Genomic DNA, 16,148 nt, shown 5'->3' with positions numbered 1-16,148 from the left:
TTCAAATTACGCCGTCTTTGGCGCAGCTGCCGCTGTGTGACCGTTGTTGGAGGACGAATATCCGACTATCTCTGGTTCATCTTTGTTCTTCGGATGACAAGAGTTTTTTCATCGGTAGGAAAGTTTCCTGTACTGGCATTCGGTCTCTGGTGAAATTTTGGATGTCTCTTCGCTGAAGTTTCTTTTCTCCGACTTCTGCTAAACATAGATACGGCTGCTATATATTTCTAGAATCAGCTTTCAGAAACTTTATCTTCGGTCGGAAACTTTCCTTCCAGGTTGCTTCTCTAGGATCTTCGATTCAGATGCTGCTGTCATTCTCATCCCGCCGCTTTATCGGCCAAGTTTTTAATCCAGCCTGTCCGGAAGTTGCTGCTATTTTTTCTTCGGAAGGTCTCTGTATTAAAATACTGATCGCTGATCTGACTGCTGGAAACCTCCCGATTATCTCGGCTTGCTCTGATTACCTACGTAGAAATTTGTCCTATGCTGTCGACGACTGTTCCAGCCTGTTCGGAAAGCTTGTTGTTGTTTCCAGAAGTGTCTACCGCTTTACCGGTGAACAACAGAAGTCGAAAATTTCCTGTTTGGAAAGTTTCTGTTTCCGTCTCATCTTCAAGATCTCTTTCCTGGATTGCCGTTATTCGGAAACTTTCCTCCCGAAGAACTTTCTAAATAATCAGCGCATGTTCAGCACGCCCAAGTCAGCTCGGACTAGCAAGCCAACCGACTGCCCTAGCTTACCGAGTCAACTCGAACCAAATCAACTTGGTCCGGGTCAACCTGACCCCGGCCACTTAATTTTTGCCTCAGTATACGTGCCCAAAATTTCGACACAACTCAAGGTAAAAAAATTTTCTCTTGCTGGATTACTATTTTTGAAGAATTGATAAATTATTCCTTGGTCAACATATTATTTGGTCAAGATACGTGTATTGGATTATTTCATGGGTCATTTTACAATAATTATGTTGGCTCATGTTAAGTGGGCCCAAGCTAAGCCCATTTTTGGTTGGCAGTCCATGACAGTGGAACTTCATCCCTGTAAAAAAAAGAATCAATTTATTTTTGGTTGGGAGTCTATTACAGAGGAACTTCATCCCCGTAAAAAAAAGAATCAAATTTATTTTTTGTTGGGAGTCCATGACGGAGGAACTTCATCCCCGTAAAAAAAAAAATCAAATTTATTTGTGGTTGGGAGTCCATGACGGAGGAACTTCATCCCTGTAAAAAAAAAAGAATCAAATTGATTTGTGGTTGGGAGTCCATTACGGAGGAACTTCATCCCTGTCAAAAATATCAAAATTTTTATGGTTGGAAGTCCATGACGGAGGAACTTTTTGTTATATTTATGTTACTACCCCCATAAATTTCATATATTACTCTACCACTTGAGAGTCGTTGTCTTGTGGAGGGACATGATGGTGGAGGTGGACACTTCCGAGCAATGTCTTAGCGGTTAGGAGTGATTTACTCTCACTGATATTATACCAGATGAGCCTCATGAACGAGAACACCAGCGTGAGGGGGAGTGTTGGAAGATGAAAACATAATATACAAGAAAAAATTTATACATCATTTGCAGCAAGTTGGGAGTTCATGTTGTTCTCTCACCCCCAGCTTGAGGGGGAGTGTTGGAAGACAGGGCCCATGCCCACACGACCAAGGAAGACCCACATATCAAAGTGTATTAGAAGATGGGCCCAAACCCATAAGACCAAGGAAGACCCATGTATCCAATAGAGATTGAAGATGGGCTCAAGGCCCACATATCAAGGAGAATGCTCATAGACCCATATACATTGATGGCAGGATGGTAAATAAAGGGTCATCTTATAGAGATAACATTGATGTAATTATATTAAAGTTCCAGGGTTAAAACCCAAAACCCTAAACCTTAAGTTCAAGCGTATTATTATAATATTTTAGTTTCATAAATCTATAAATACAACTTCTGGGGGAGGGTTAGGAATAATCAATTCCATAACCCTTCTTCCTTCAGTTGTCTCCCAATGGGTTTCTTTTCCTTTTTCTCCATGAGCTAAATTCATGGAGTCCAGAAAATAAACAAGCCACAATACGAGATGAAAGTCTCCTTACACTATGTCATATGACAACCAACAATCAAGTCAAAGTGCCGCCTCATTAAGGAGCTCAAACACCCTTGAGCTTTAACATTTTCCCTCAAGTTACGAATTATATATTGAATAATCCTAAATTGTTAAAAAAAATCTCAAAATCTCGTCTTCTAAGCACCTTTGTTAACATATCTCAAAATTTGTTATGTTGTCTTGATGTATGAGGTAGTACCATTTGGTCATTATTCCTTGTAGTGCTCTACTAAACCATCAACATTGTATTAAACTCTATATATCCAATTGACAACCCACAATAACAACATTAATTGGAGGTTTGACCAAAGTTAAAATTTGTATAATTATTAAGCCACAATACGAGATGAAAGTCTCCTTACACTAAGTCATATGACAACCAACAATCGAGTCAAAGTGTCGATTCATTAAGGAGCTCAAACACCCTTGAGCTTTAACATTTTCCCTCAAGTTACGAATTATATATTGAATAATCCTAAATTGTTAAAAAAAAAATTTCAAAATCTCCTCTTCTATGCACCTTTGTAAACATATCTCAAATTTGTTATGTTGTCTTGATGTATGAGGTAGTACCATTTGGCCATTAGTTATTCTTTATAGTGTTTTACTAAACCATCAACATTGTATTAAACAATATAGATTTAATGACAATCCACAATAACAACGTTAATTGAAGGTTTGACCAAAGTTCAAGTTTGTGTAATTATTAAGCCACAATACGAAATGAAAGTCTTTTTACACTACTTCATATGACAACCAACTATCATGTCACAGTGTCGGCTCATTAAGGAAGTCAAACACCTTCGAGCTTTAACATTCTTGCTCAAGTTACAAATTATATATTGAATAATTTTAAATTGTTAAAAAAAATCTCAAAATCTGTCTTCTATGCGCCTTTGTAAACATATATCAAATTTGTTATATTGTCTTGATGTATGAGATAATACCATTTGGCCATTACTCGTTCCTTATAGCGCTCTATTGAACCATCAACATTGTATTAAATCTCTATCGATCCAATGACAACCCACAATAGCAACGTTAATTGGAGGTTTGACCAAAGTTCAAGTTTGTATTATTATTAAGCCACAATATGAGATGAAAGTCTCCTTACACTACGTCATATGACAACCAACATTCAAGTCAAAGTGTCGGCTCATTAAGGAGCTCAAACACCCTTGAGCTTTAACATTCTCCCTCAAGTTACAAATTATATATTGAATAATCCTAAATTATTAAAAAAAAATCTCAAAATCTTTTTATGTGCCTTTGTAAACATATCTCAAATTTGTTATATTGTCTTGATATATGAGATAGGAGCATTTGGCCATTAGTACTGAACCATCGACATTGTATTAAACTCTATAGATCCAATGATAGTCCACAATAACAACGTTAATTGAAGGTTTGACCAAAGTTCAAGTTTGTAAAATTTTTAAGCCACAATACGAGATGAGAGTATCCTTATACTATGTCATACGACAACCAATAATCAAGTCAAAGTGTCTCATTAAGGAGCTCAAACACCTTTGAGCTTTAACATTCTCCCTCAAGTTATGAATTATATATTGAATAATCCTAAATTGTTTAAAAAATCCTCAAAATCTAGTCTTCTAAGTGACTTTGTAAACGTATCTCAAATTTGTTACGTTGTCTTGATGTATGAGGTAGTACCATTTGGCCATTAGTCGTTCCTTATAACACTCTATTGAACCATCAACAATGTCTTAAACTCTATAGATACAATGACAACCCACAATAAAGTTCAAGTTTGTATATAATTATTAAGCCACAATACGAGATGAAAGTCATCCTTAACAATCCTTGAAATAACCTATGAGAGTTTTGCTTATTTTCTTGTTTTGATTTTTGACACCCTCCCGACTTGAGATTTTATCGAGATGCAAGATTTAAAATTTAGATTACATGTATCACACACGAAGAATGCAGCGCATGTAAATAAAATAGGATAAAACTTATGTGTATATAATCTCTATGTAGCGTGACATGCTCAAGAGATTTGTCACACTGGGTTTTAACAATGGGGTTGATTGATGAAACTCATTTACATAAAAATATGATTAGAGGGCATTGCTCTAACTTAGAATGAAATAGGGAAGGCAGGATGTTTTTAACCCTGTCTCTAGGTTCGACCTTTTAACCTCGTCTATGTGGTCCATGCCTTTGCCCATTCAAGTCTTTCCTTCTTAAACATATCCTAATTTTAAGCATTAAACAAATTAAAGTGATTGGCAGGTCGGACCGTTTCTCCCTTATCTGACCCGGCCTGAGTTGCCAACACTTTGTGCTGCGGTTTGAATCCATGGCCAAGGAAGAGAGCGATTGTGTTCTACCCAGCGGAATCTTTCCAGCAGTTGAACCAGTACACGAAACAAACTGCTTCCAAGTCCTTCGACTAATGCCTTTGTCAGTCGTCGAGGAAAAGGAGGACGAGAAGAGAATGAGATGTTTCTGACTCTTCAGCGGCTTCCTTCGTCCTTTGAATGGGTCAATCAGAATCGCGTAGAGAAGCGTTCTTTTCTTGTCCACGCTATCAGGTTGCGAGGGTCGTCGTTTAAAAGCTGTAGACGCAGAAAATGCCTGGACAAAGTCTTTCTAAACGGGATATGAAAAAGGCCCACACGGCGCACTGATGATGGTTTGAAAATGGGGCTTGCGGATCGTCTCTGCTGTTGTCTGGAGAAAAAGGGATCGAAATGGAGGAGAAAAGGAGCAGGTGATGATGAAGAAGAAAAGGATCAAGGGGACTCGTGGGATTTGATTTTTGAACTCGAAACCCTTGAAATCGCCACGGATAACTTCTCTGAAGAGAACCTGTTAGGGCATGGCGGGTTTGGGCCTGTTTATAAGGTAAATGAGCTACATTTTATTTTCGCTGATACTCTTGTCCTTCTCTTTTTCCCCCTTTTGCTGAGTTACATCTGGGAAGCTGGAATTGTATTAGTATTTGTCCGGTTGAAGCAGAAATGCAACCAATTGTTGTTGGAACTTGGTTGGCTTTGTAGTTCTGTGATATTCTTTTCCGTCAACACAAGCGTCTCTACTCTCATATGTTCAATTTCTCGTTTTCTTGTCAAGCCAATGCCTGTTTAGCTTCTTGGCGATGCTACGTGGTGATTACCACGTTTGGAAGAATCCTTTTAGGTAAATTATTGTGTATGCTTGCTGTCCGTTGCAGGGGAGGCTCGCAAATGGACAAGAAATAGCGGTGAAGAAGCTGTCTGTGGATTCTAGACAGGGACACGAGGAATTCATGAACGAGGTGAAATTTCTAGTAAGAGTTCAGCACAGAAACTTGGTCACTCTATTGGGATGTTGTGCCCATGGTAGAGAAAAGGCTTTGATCTATGATTACTTGCCTAACAAAAGCCTCGACAAATTCCTTTTTGGTAATTAAGCTCATCTTATATTCTTCTTTTCTCCCTGATTACTCACATTAAACAGTGGATTCACCATAGCAATAACCTAATTATGCTCAAGTCTTTTTGTATACCAGCTCCTGCCAGAGGTTTTATTCTTCTACTATGGTCAGTGAAAATGCAACTTTTTACTTGAATTGGATTATTGTTAGTAATAGCAATTGCAACCTCCTCTGTGTTTAGCACTTTACTTAAAGCTGTAAAGGTTGCTTACCTATGATGAGACAAAATAACTACGAGTTACAAGTGATCCACCTGGCACTAACTACAATCGTGACCCTTGATAAAAAAAAAAAAAAAAAGTTAAAAAATGAAAGTATGAGTTATGATACATCATACTAAAGTCTAGCTAAAGTACATTTTATGTAATCTTAATAGGATCTATTCCTGAATTACCTGAAATGGAAAAAGGACCCATTCAAGCCTGTCTCTCACCCTAACTTAGGGGACCTGTCATTATATTTTTGTCACTTCTGCTAACATGGTGGCAGACCTAGCCACAACCTTTCCTATTTACTACCTCCTTGTACTTCATACGTATATCATTATGTGCATGGATCTGATTCTCTACTACTTGTCGATGTGTAGAATATGATTATAATTACTATAGTTTTTTAATTCTCTCATTTAATAATTCTTCTTGCTCAAACTCAAATTCTAACTTAAGTAGGAATTTGTTCTTGCTCAGGACATTGTTTGAGATATCCAAGTTTTGTTTATTGAGGCCATACAGATCGAACCCTTAAACCTTTTACCTAATTTAAAAGCTATTACTGTTATTTTCATCCTTTTCTTGAAGGCATATTGTTTTAGCTAGGAACCAATACCACGACTAAGCAGTTTAATTAATGGGCAATGCTTCTAGATTTGCTTTTATTCAGATTGAAAAAATCTTTGGTGAGGTTATGCCTGAAAGTGAGGATGCACAGATGTTAAATTGAGTTTACTATTGGGCTCCAATGATATTTAGATACTATTAGATATCCAGAAGTCAGTTCAACTGACTAGTATATGTGTCAGTCTATTCAACTTTTATTACATGTATTCTCACGCCCTTGTAGTGTGAGAACATGACTCGCCATATACAGTGAAAAATTGACTCGACTGCTGTTTGGCATTCTTGTTGGGTGGTTGAGTTTTTTGAATGTATGGGTTTGGCCTTCCAAATTTACGAATGGTAATCTGTATGCACCATAGGCCCTTGGATCCATAAAAACCTCAATGGCAAGTCCTCTATTACTGTCAATGCTTTATATAATGATGTTCAAATCAAAAGGGATGACTCAAAGAGCTTCTTTTCTCAGAACTTTGCTATCACCGCTGTATAAGTTTAGATAACAAGAGGGATAGATTGCTTAGCAAAAATGATTAGAGATACGAAAAAACATGATGAGCAATAAAAAGAGCTCAAATATTTCTTCGTCCTCTGCTTAAGCAATATTTTATGGCTTTGATTTTTCAGATAAGATGAAAAGTGGATCTCTGGATTGGTCGAAACGTTTTGAGATAATTTTTGGTGTGGCACGAGGTCTTCTTTATCTTCATGAGGAATCCCCCTTACGGATTATTCACAGAGACATAAAAGCAAGCAACATCTTACTGGATAACCAGTTGAATCCAAAGATATCAGATTTTGGCATGGCAAGGCTTTTTGCTGCCGACGATACCCATGTCAACACATTCAAAATAGCAGGGACCCAGTGAGTGTCATTAGTAGGTCAATATCTTTCTCCTGTAAATAGAAGAAGCAAAAGAAATAGCTATTTAAAAGGATTTTTTTACCTTTTTAAAAGGATGATTGTACCTTTTTAAAATTCAAAGAAAACCATTTGCTCTTTATGATGGTCTGGCAAGGACTTTTAATTGGTAGCCTTTTACTTGCCAATTGACTTTTAAGACAATGTTTATTATTTATTTTTTAATATCTTAAAGCCATGTTTATTGCCTTATCTTATCTATAAACAAATAGATTTTCATATCATAAAGAGCAGGGCTAACTCTATTTATGTTGAGAAAAATTCAAATACAATGAAAGTCATTTCTACAGCTGAGTTATGTGTTTTTATTTCATTTGTTCAGTGGTTACATGGCCCCGGAGTATGCATTGCATGGATACTTATCCGTGAAGTCAGATGTATTCAGCTATGGAGTGTTGGTCTTGGAGATCGTGAGTGGTTGGAAAAATTATGATAGGCGATTGCCTGATGAAAGTGGGGACCTCTTAAGCTATGTAAGTAAACATCCTTTTACAAATGGTAATTGCAATAATTGAGGAAGCATATAGATTGTCCTTATTACGCTTGCTTATTGTGTTCGATTGTTTGTTTTAGAAGTATCTCTACCTGCTTGTGTTAGTATCATAGTGTCATGGTATATCACCTTATTCATAAATGCTTTACCGAGCTTGGGTATCTAAAACCTTTGGTGGTAATGCATTTGAGTGATATCTAGGATTTAGCAGTTGGATTCACATATAAATGGTTGCAAGTTGTACCTGCTTGCAGGCATGGAAGCTCTTCGAAGGAGGGAAGGCATTGGAGTTAGTGGATAATAGTCTTGACACATATGATGAGAGCCAAGCAGCATTTTGCGTTCAGCTGGGATTGCTCTGTTGTCAGGCCAATATAGCAGATAGACCAGACATGAATGCGGTTAATCTGATGCTATCAAGTGATTCATTTATTCTTCCAAAGCCCGGAAAACCTGGTCTTCAGGGCCGGAGAGGATACTGGAGTGTGACACGCTCGACTCTGGGTTCTGGAACAAATGCTAGCAGCTCTGTAAATCCTTTTAGCACTACTACAGGGGCCTCTAAAATTTCAAATATGAGCACTTACATGGAAGATGAGTCAAGAAATTCGATATCAGTCTCTTTTACAGAAGATGGTAGATGACTTCTCTTAAAATATCCCCTTCTTGTAGTCTTTCTCTGTAAATTATGTGCTATATGTTGTATTCTAAACCAAATATTGGCTATTCATGCAACCGTTTATGAAACAGATAGCTCACATTTATACAATGTAACAACATACCTTTTTTTTTTTTATCATTGTATTGACATTAAACAAGGTTCATCAGTAGAAACTTCCTGTTGGCATTGTTGAACTTCATATTCATCCAAATCACCAAGAATTGTGGCTAATAGTCAAATTCTCATTTTCTTTTATTTTCTTTTCTAGGGGTTCCAAAGAGACCCTAATAGTCATCCAAAACTCTTACCTCTTAAAAGCAGCTATTGAAGCAAATGTAGAAACTTGAATCTCTCTAATATGTTGAATGTCATTTTTTGCCATGATTGGATCTCATTTTTGCCTCTATGACACTACCAAATTGTTTCTTCTAAGTAAAGATCCAAATTTAACTTTTAAGTTTTGGTTGATTGATACTTTCTCAAGATTAAAAGCAAATCCTTCCTTAAGTCTCCCAATTACTGAAGTAGATCCTTTTCCACTTCTAACCATTCTTATACCCACTTTCAGGACTTGAAAAGATTTCTCTAGCTTTCGTCAACCTCTTGAATTTTACTTGTTGTTTATTCACCATAATTTTCTCAAATAAATAAGTCACTAACTTAAGCTTGTGTTGAGGATTCAAATAGAAGTTATCACTAATATACTAACAATATCCCAATATTTCTTAAACTTCCTCATCCAACATAGTAGTCATTGAGGAAATGAATGGGAAATAACAATTGCTACCATGATTTCAAAAATAGATGATTTTACGAAAAAGCTAACAAAAACAAAGATTTGCAATTTGAGTTTTACAAGAAAATGTCAATCTTAATTTATAAAATGATTTCCGTCATTTCATTGGTGGAAAACAAAACCAGAATCGTAGTTTTCTCTCTTTTCCAGTTCTTGTAAGGGGAGGCATTTGTCAAACCTGCTATTACTTTTTTTGTTTCTTGACGAACTCGTGCTAATCACGAAAGGGTGGTGAGTTTGCAACTTGCTTTCCTGCCCTGTTGTCATTTCTACAGTCGCAAATCTCAGAGAGTTCCCAAACTCTAATTTGTTGAATGTCGATCTTGCAGTTCTGTTTTAAGAGAAGAAGTACCATAATCTCAGAAAGTTCCCAAACTCTTAATTCTTTAATTGGTGAATCGCAGTTGTTTTGCATTACTGGGCACTTTTTTGTTTTTTTGTTTTTTTGTTTTTTTTTTTGGGAGTATGCTATCAATGAGGGACGAAACACCAGTAAGCATTGTGAGCCAGTTTCCATTGAGGCTTATTCACACATTATCTTCAAGCATTGCACAAAACCATATACATTAAAGACAATCTTTACCGTGTCTTTTTCTGCATAACAACATCCAAATGAACCCAGAAAATCTCAGTAGCTTATACAGCATGAGACAGTTACTACTACCGAGAAGAACGCACACTGAGCTGTAGTCCTTCACCTGGATTTGTAGAATGAGAGATTTGTGAAGATAGTCTGATCAATTGTGAGGGCTAAAAGAAGAGCAGCTGCAAGTAGAGCAAGTAGAGACCATGGGCTCTTGAAGTATCTCTCCTTGAAGTTCACACCCCAATCACGAAACCTTTTCGTCCATCCCCTCGTCCGTTCCCAATAATATGCTTCTATAGTGTGCTGCACAGTATATAGAGTATCCCTTGGTACAAAGTTCATGTTATGGTGGAGCTTATTAATGAACTCTTTAACCTCTGTAGAGCTCCCACTAGAAGAAACTATTATCCCTCTGGATGCAAGCAGTTTTGCATCCTCAACTGATCGAGTCAATCCGTCCATAAACCTAATATAGCTACTTATTTCTTGACCCGAGTCAGGATGAAGTCGTTCAAAAGCGACAAAATTGAGGAAGATCGACTCAGTAACAGGAGATATATGAAGAATTGGGAGGTAAAGGATGCCATTACAGAACTTTATCTCTGACATGTTATTTCTTTCACTCCTCCTGTATGTAATTCCAGCTTTGTTCAGTTGGGTGGCACCCTTTAAAGGCCTAGGCTTCAGACCTTGAAAGTGTGCCGCCATCCTTTCTTGTGAGCCTCCAATCTTACGCTTCCTTGTCGTGTCTAGCAGGTGCAGGCATCTGCCCATCTCAACTGCTTGGCTGGAATTACAGTTGTATGTAACACTCAACAGGGCCAATATGTACTCGAACTGCATAAATACATGACATGAACTATTAGCCTTACAGTCCTGTAAACATGTCTTGAATGATTACAAGTTGCAATCCTAGAGACATCTTCTGACTGATTAATGCAAGCTTGGAAATAAATGCTTCAGATTAAAGATTGTCATGATCCATAGAATGACAAAAGACGAAGTTGAAACCCCACTCAACCCAACCCAATCCACTATGGACTACATAAAATCGCCTCAATATATTTTTACCTTTCAGCTTGTCTTCCTTACGATCTGAGCTAACTCTCGGTACAGGCCGATAGAGATACAAATACAAGGAGATTGAAACAGAGTCAAACTCAAACTGTGAGTGATTGAGACAAGACACAAATTGTAAATTGTAAAGAGTTATAGAGAGGGAAGAACAGCGACGGGAAGGAGGATTCGGGAGCTCTGATACCATATGAGATTGTAAGGTAAATTAATCCCACTCATCTATGCGTTAAGTGGAGGTAAAACAGCAGAAAGTTGTCAAATGTAAACTCACCGGTTTGTGTTCTGTGCACCTTTGAACAGCAACTATCTTTTCCAGAGCCAGCAGGGGCAATTGATTTTCAACCTTCAACAGGTCTGGTAAGATATAATGTGCAGCACCCAGTATTCCGTGAACGCTGAATACTGGGTCGTTGCGGCAGTAATCGAGGGCAGCTTTGCCATTTGCACGGAGGACCTCCAGTACGAAACAACCGTCCAGAACCATCAGTTCCAAAAACCTCTCTTCGTCCCTCCATTCTTGGTCAAGTTCCTCGTAGGACATCATCAATTCTTGTGCAACTTCCCTCAAAGATTCTAAGAAATCCTCAATATCTTTTTCTGATCTCCTGAGAACATGGTGGAGTGCCCTGTACTTGTGCACCTCCATTGGCATCAAGTGCGGCTCGCCGTTGTGATAGGGCCCAATTGAGACTATCAGGGGCTTGTAAGCCATGGGGTTTAGATTGGCGACTTGGGGAGGTACTCTGTAAATCGAAATCTTATCCCATCGCATTGCTTCGTCGCAGATATCGATACTCTGGAGTTTATGTATATCTATGTAGAGTCTCTGGCCTTTCTTCACATTTTCTTCGTTGTCAGCTTTCTCCATTGATAATCGAGCGTCGGAGAACAGAACGTAGGGTAGAAGCAACTTGATCTTACCAACGGGCGTATCAACGTTGGTATGTTGCAGACGACGACCTTGATTTTTTTCCGGCGAAGACTTAAAAATCTTCTTAGAGACTAGACCTTGATGACAGAAGCGTCCGTGGAGCAGTTGAAATGAATCCAATAAGTGTGTACTGTGGAAATTGAACCTACCAATATCTAGCAATAATCATCACCATGGGTAAGTAACACTGGATATTAACATTTGCACTGTGATCAGGTTGAAACTTATAGAAATATATACATAAAAAAAATAAAAAAAGTTCAACTCTGAAACCAGAACTGGCATTTGGTCGCTCCAATGGGAAGAGGAAATGTGGAATTCACTCACCAAAGGAATACCACGGTTCCAGTCATCCTCTTCAAGTGCTAACATATTTATCCCTAATTTTTATAATTTATTCGGTTCTTCTTTGATTATTATGTTATTATGTCCTGTTTACTATCAGAATAGATTTTCGATTTTAAATTTTTTCTGAATTTTCTCTAGCACTAATTTTTCCAAAACCTAGATAGCGACCTATATCTAGGGTTTTGCACTGAGGATTAACGTAAAGTCCAAGATACCCGAGGAACAAAAAATAGAAAATAAAGAAAATGACAACACAATTAGGGTGGCACCAAACCAAACCGGCGTTTGAGCTTGGCTCAGTTTAGTTTTTACTTGAGCTCGACTCGAGTTCAAATTTAAAAACAAGCCAAACTCGAGATTTTCCAAGTTCGGTGTTAACTTGTGAGTTCACTTGTTAGTATAGATTTTTTTTTATAAAAATACCCTTTACTCTAATTGCTCTCATTAATTATCTCTTTATTTGGATGATAGTTGCTCTTATTTTCCTCAAACCTCAAAGACGATCGATCATTTAACCTTTTTGGGTCCCTCAACATCTAATGTTGTTGTTTGCTAATTAAATAAATACTATTTATTGAGACGTTTAGCTGATTATTATACATTAATATGATCTATTGCAAAGTCTTGGACTCCTCTATGATAACTTGCAGTGCAAGGGTACTAAGTTTATCACAATATTCTATTTGTTTATTGTTTTTTTTATTTTTTGTTGTTTTAAATGTAGGTTGGAGTTTGAACCTGACTTGAGCTTGAGTTCACACTCGGTTAAAATTTTTGGGCTCGAGGCTAAGCTCGAGTTCGAAGTATTCAGATCAAGCCAAGTTGTGGAACCAATACTAGCATAAACACATAAGTGAATTCTTCTAGCGATTTTTTCACTAGAAAGAGGTTCCGTCAATAAATTCTTGTAACAGAGTAAAGTGCCTGTAAAGATGAAGTCCTTGACAAAAGGTATGTGCCAAAGTATGATGGTGGAAGTTATTCTATCTATATATTGTCTTTGCTATTTGCATTATGATCTAGTTTATGTATTAATCTTGAATCTTTTGTATGCAAGAATTTGGAAAAAGCCAAAGATGGTGTTTTATGCAAACAAAAACAAAAGTCGAATCATTACTAATTGTTGATTAAAGATTTGGCCAGTTACACAAATAACAAAAGGTTAAGAGCACATATTACATGTTTATGAGAAGAAATTCGACGATTTAGTGTAGTAAACAATTATTGTTGCATAGATCAAGTATAGAAGCAAAACATAATGCTATGATACAATAAAGAAGTGAGCTACTCAAGATAGGACTTCATCTTTTAGTTAGGGTGAAGACTTTGGGATCCAAGTAGATCGGCCATGAAGGATCAAATAGTCTAGCATCGAAGTTATATCGTGATAGAAAAGTTAAGGTCATTATAGTTAATAATATTGCAATTATTTGAACTTTTTGTCATAGAAAAGATTGTTGCAAGAGTTAGTCTCTCTCTCTCTTTTCTCCTTTCGACCAAGAGTTATTTTGGTGTTTTCTGCTAGAGAAGGTTAAAGAAACCATTGAGAATGAAGTAAAGATGAATAAATTAGTGTCACTATAGAAGAGTTTTTATTTAAAAATATGTTTTTCAAAATGTAGAAGATTCCAACTAGAAAAAGGGTTTGGTTTGTCGCCTCTCTTTGTCCTTCCAAACTTCAAAAAAACAAGAGTGAATGACAGAAGTGTTTCAAAAAAACAAGAGTGAACAAGAGAAGTGTATAAGTTGTCTTCTTACTACGTAACAACATCGAAGTTCACAGTTAATCACGAAGAAAAATATTCAAAGAAGCCTCAGTTGAGCTTTAGTGTCTATTTGGAACCCCTAGAAAAAAAAAAATTTGACCAATATTATTCCAAAAAATAGTTAGTGAAAATAAGATAATGATCAAATTCTCCTTTTCACTAACTATTTTTGGGAATAATAATGATCAAATTCTCTAATTCACTAACTCTTTTTGGGAATAATAATGATCAGTTCACTTGGATCTATAGAATGAGAGGCTTGCATAAATAGACTGATCAATTGTGAGGGCCAAAAGAAGAATAGTTACCAATAGAGCAACGAGTGACCATGGGCTCTTGAAGTATGTTTCCTTGAAATGAACACCCCAGTCATGAAACCTTCTGCTCCATCCACTCATCCTTTCCCAATAATATGCCTCTATTCCATGCTGAACTGTATGTAGAGAATCCCTTGGAACGAAGTTCATGTCTCTGTGGACTTTATGTATGAACTCTTTAATCTCCGAAGAGCTCCCACTTGAAGAAAGGAAGATCCCTCTGGATGCAAGCAGCTTCGCGTCCTCAACTGATCGGGTCAATCCGTCGATAAACCTCACATAGCTACTTATTTCTTGACCTGATTCAGGGTGAAGTCGTTCAAATGCAATAAAGTTGAGCATTATCGATGCAGTAGAAGGAGAAATCTGAAGAGTAGGGAGGTATAGGATGCCGTTTTGAAACTTTATCTCTGAATAGTTTCGTCTTTCACTTCTCCTGAATGTAATTCCAGCTTTGCTCAATTGTGCGGCACCCTTCATAGGCTTCGGCTTAAGACCTGGAAAGACTGCCATGATCGTTGCTTGTGAGCCTCCGATCCTGAGCTTCCTTATCAGGTCTAGTAGGTGCAGGCATGTACCCATCTCCACTTCTGAACTGGTATTATCGCAATTGTATGCAGTGCATACCAGGTTCGCTATGTACTCACACTGCATTAAATCGGAGGTAAATGGCTTTTATATTTGAGACAAAAACAGCGAAAAGATGTCAATGAAAGCCTCACCGGTCTGTGCTGTGTGCAGCTTTCAACTGTTACTATCGTTTCCAATGCCAGCAGCGGCAACTGGTTCTCAATCTTCAACAAGTCTGGCAAGACGTAATATACAGCGCCGAGTATACCATTAACGCTGAAAACGGGATCGTTTCTGCAATAGTCGTGGGAAGAAGATTTACCGTTTGCACGGAGGACCTCCAATATGAAACAACCATCCAGGAGCATCAGTTCCAAGAACTTCTTTTCGTTCCTCCATTCCTGGTCAAGTTCGTCGTAGGACAGCATCAATTCTTGTGCAACTTCCCGCAAAGACGCTAGGAAATCCTGGATATCCTTTTCTGATCTCCTGAGAACATGGAAGAGTGCTCTGTACTTGTGTTCCTCCATCGGCGTCAAGTTTGGCTCGCCGTTGTGATAGGGCCCAATTGAAACTATTTGAGGCTTGTAAGCAATGGGGTTTAGATTGGCGACCTGGGGAGGGACTCTGTAAATCGAAATCTTTTCCCATTGCTTCGTCTCCTCGCAGATGTCTATGGCCTGGAGTTTATCGATATCTATGTAGACACACTGATCTTTCTTCACCTTTTCTTCTTCCTGTTTCTCCATTGGTTTGAGTCTTCGAGAGATAAATTTGGGTTCTTAATGATAAGAGTCAAGTTCTTCAATCCAACGATCTAATCAGTGTTCTTGTGTTCAAAACTCTCGGCAGCCGACGAACTTGACTAGTACAGGAAATACCTAACCAACCAAATCATTGAAGACATGCTTATAGACGATAAACATCTGTGGACTGTTGAAATAATTTCAATCTGTGTATAATGGAATCCAACATACCAGCAATCATCGAGATGGTAAATTAATGTAAGATTAACTGAAATAAAAATAAAAATCTAGAAGGCTCCTCTAAATTAAGAGGTTCCCTGTTATTTAAAGTATGTCTCCTATGTTGGAAAATAAATGGGTCATTGGTATAAGACTAATTTTTAGAGGATTGGAGGAACAATTGACTGATTATCTTAAAAAGAACACATGTTTCTCAAAATACCCAATTAAAAGATGATTCAAAGTCTAAATATCCATGTAACCTAGTCAATTTGTGCCAAATTACAAATTCACCCCCTAAACAAAAAATGGGACCTCATGTGAGACTGA

At 37.5% G+C, this 16,148-nt stretch overlaps 3 protein-coding genes across 3 annotated transcripts; 1 reads left to right on the top strand and 2 right to left on the bottom strand.

Moving 5' to 3' along the window:
* The first annotated feature begins 4,415 nt into the window (after positions 1–4,415).
* On the top strand, positions 4,416–8,611 carry LOC137941725 (cysteine-rich receptor-like protein kinase 10). Its single transcript, XM_068787264.1, has 5 exons — positions 4,416–4,982; positions 5,311–5,521; positions 7,014–7,251; positions 7,631–7,781; positions 8,056–8,611. Exons 1-5 carry the CDS (start codon positions 4,779–4,781, stop codon positions 8,443–8,445), a joined length of 1,194 nt encoding a protein of 397 aa, XP_068643365.1. The 5' UTR covers positions 4,416–4,778; the 3' UTR covers positions 8,446–8,611.
* A 1,157-nt stretch (positions 8,612–9,768) lies between these two features.
* On the bottom strand, positions 9,769–11,962 carry LOC137941637 (UPF0481 protein At3g47200-like). Its single transcript, XM_068787134.1, has 2 exons — positions 11,193–11,962; positions 9,769–10,681 (listed from the first exon to the last, which is right to left on the bottom strand). The coding sequence occupies exons 1-2, from the start codon at positions 11,787–11,789 to the stop codon at positions 9,953–9,955; spliced, it is 1,326 nt and encodes a 441-aa protein (XP_068643235.1). The 5' UTR covers positions 11,790–11,962; the 3' UTR covers positions 9,769–9,952.
* Positions 11,963–14,199: 2,237 nt separating this feature from the next.
* Positions 14,200–14,865, bottom strand: LOC137940725 (UPF0481 protein At3g47200-like). The gene has a single exon (XM_068785859.1). It carries the CDS (start codon positions 14,863–14,865, stop codon positions 14,200–14,202), a length of 666 nt encoding a protein of 221 aa, XP_068641960.1.
* Positions 14,866–16,148: the final 1,283 nt, after the last annotated feature.

This window comes from Aristolochia californica, unplaced genomic scaffold (genome assembly GCF_029961685.1).
Source record: "Aristolochia californica isolate CCGP_79_NKW_82.1479 unplaced genomic scaffold, dmAriCali1.0.hap1 SCAF_9, whole genome shotgun sequence".
Classification (NCBI taxonomy): domain Eukaryota; kingdom Viridiplantae; phylum Streptophyta; class Magnoliopsida; order Piperales; family Aristolochiaceae; genus Aristolochia; species Aristolochia californica.
Note: the sequence above shows the minus strand (reverse complement) of the source record. Positions and strands in the feature narration are given on the sequence as shown.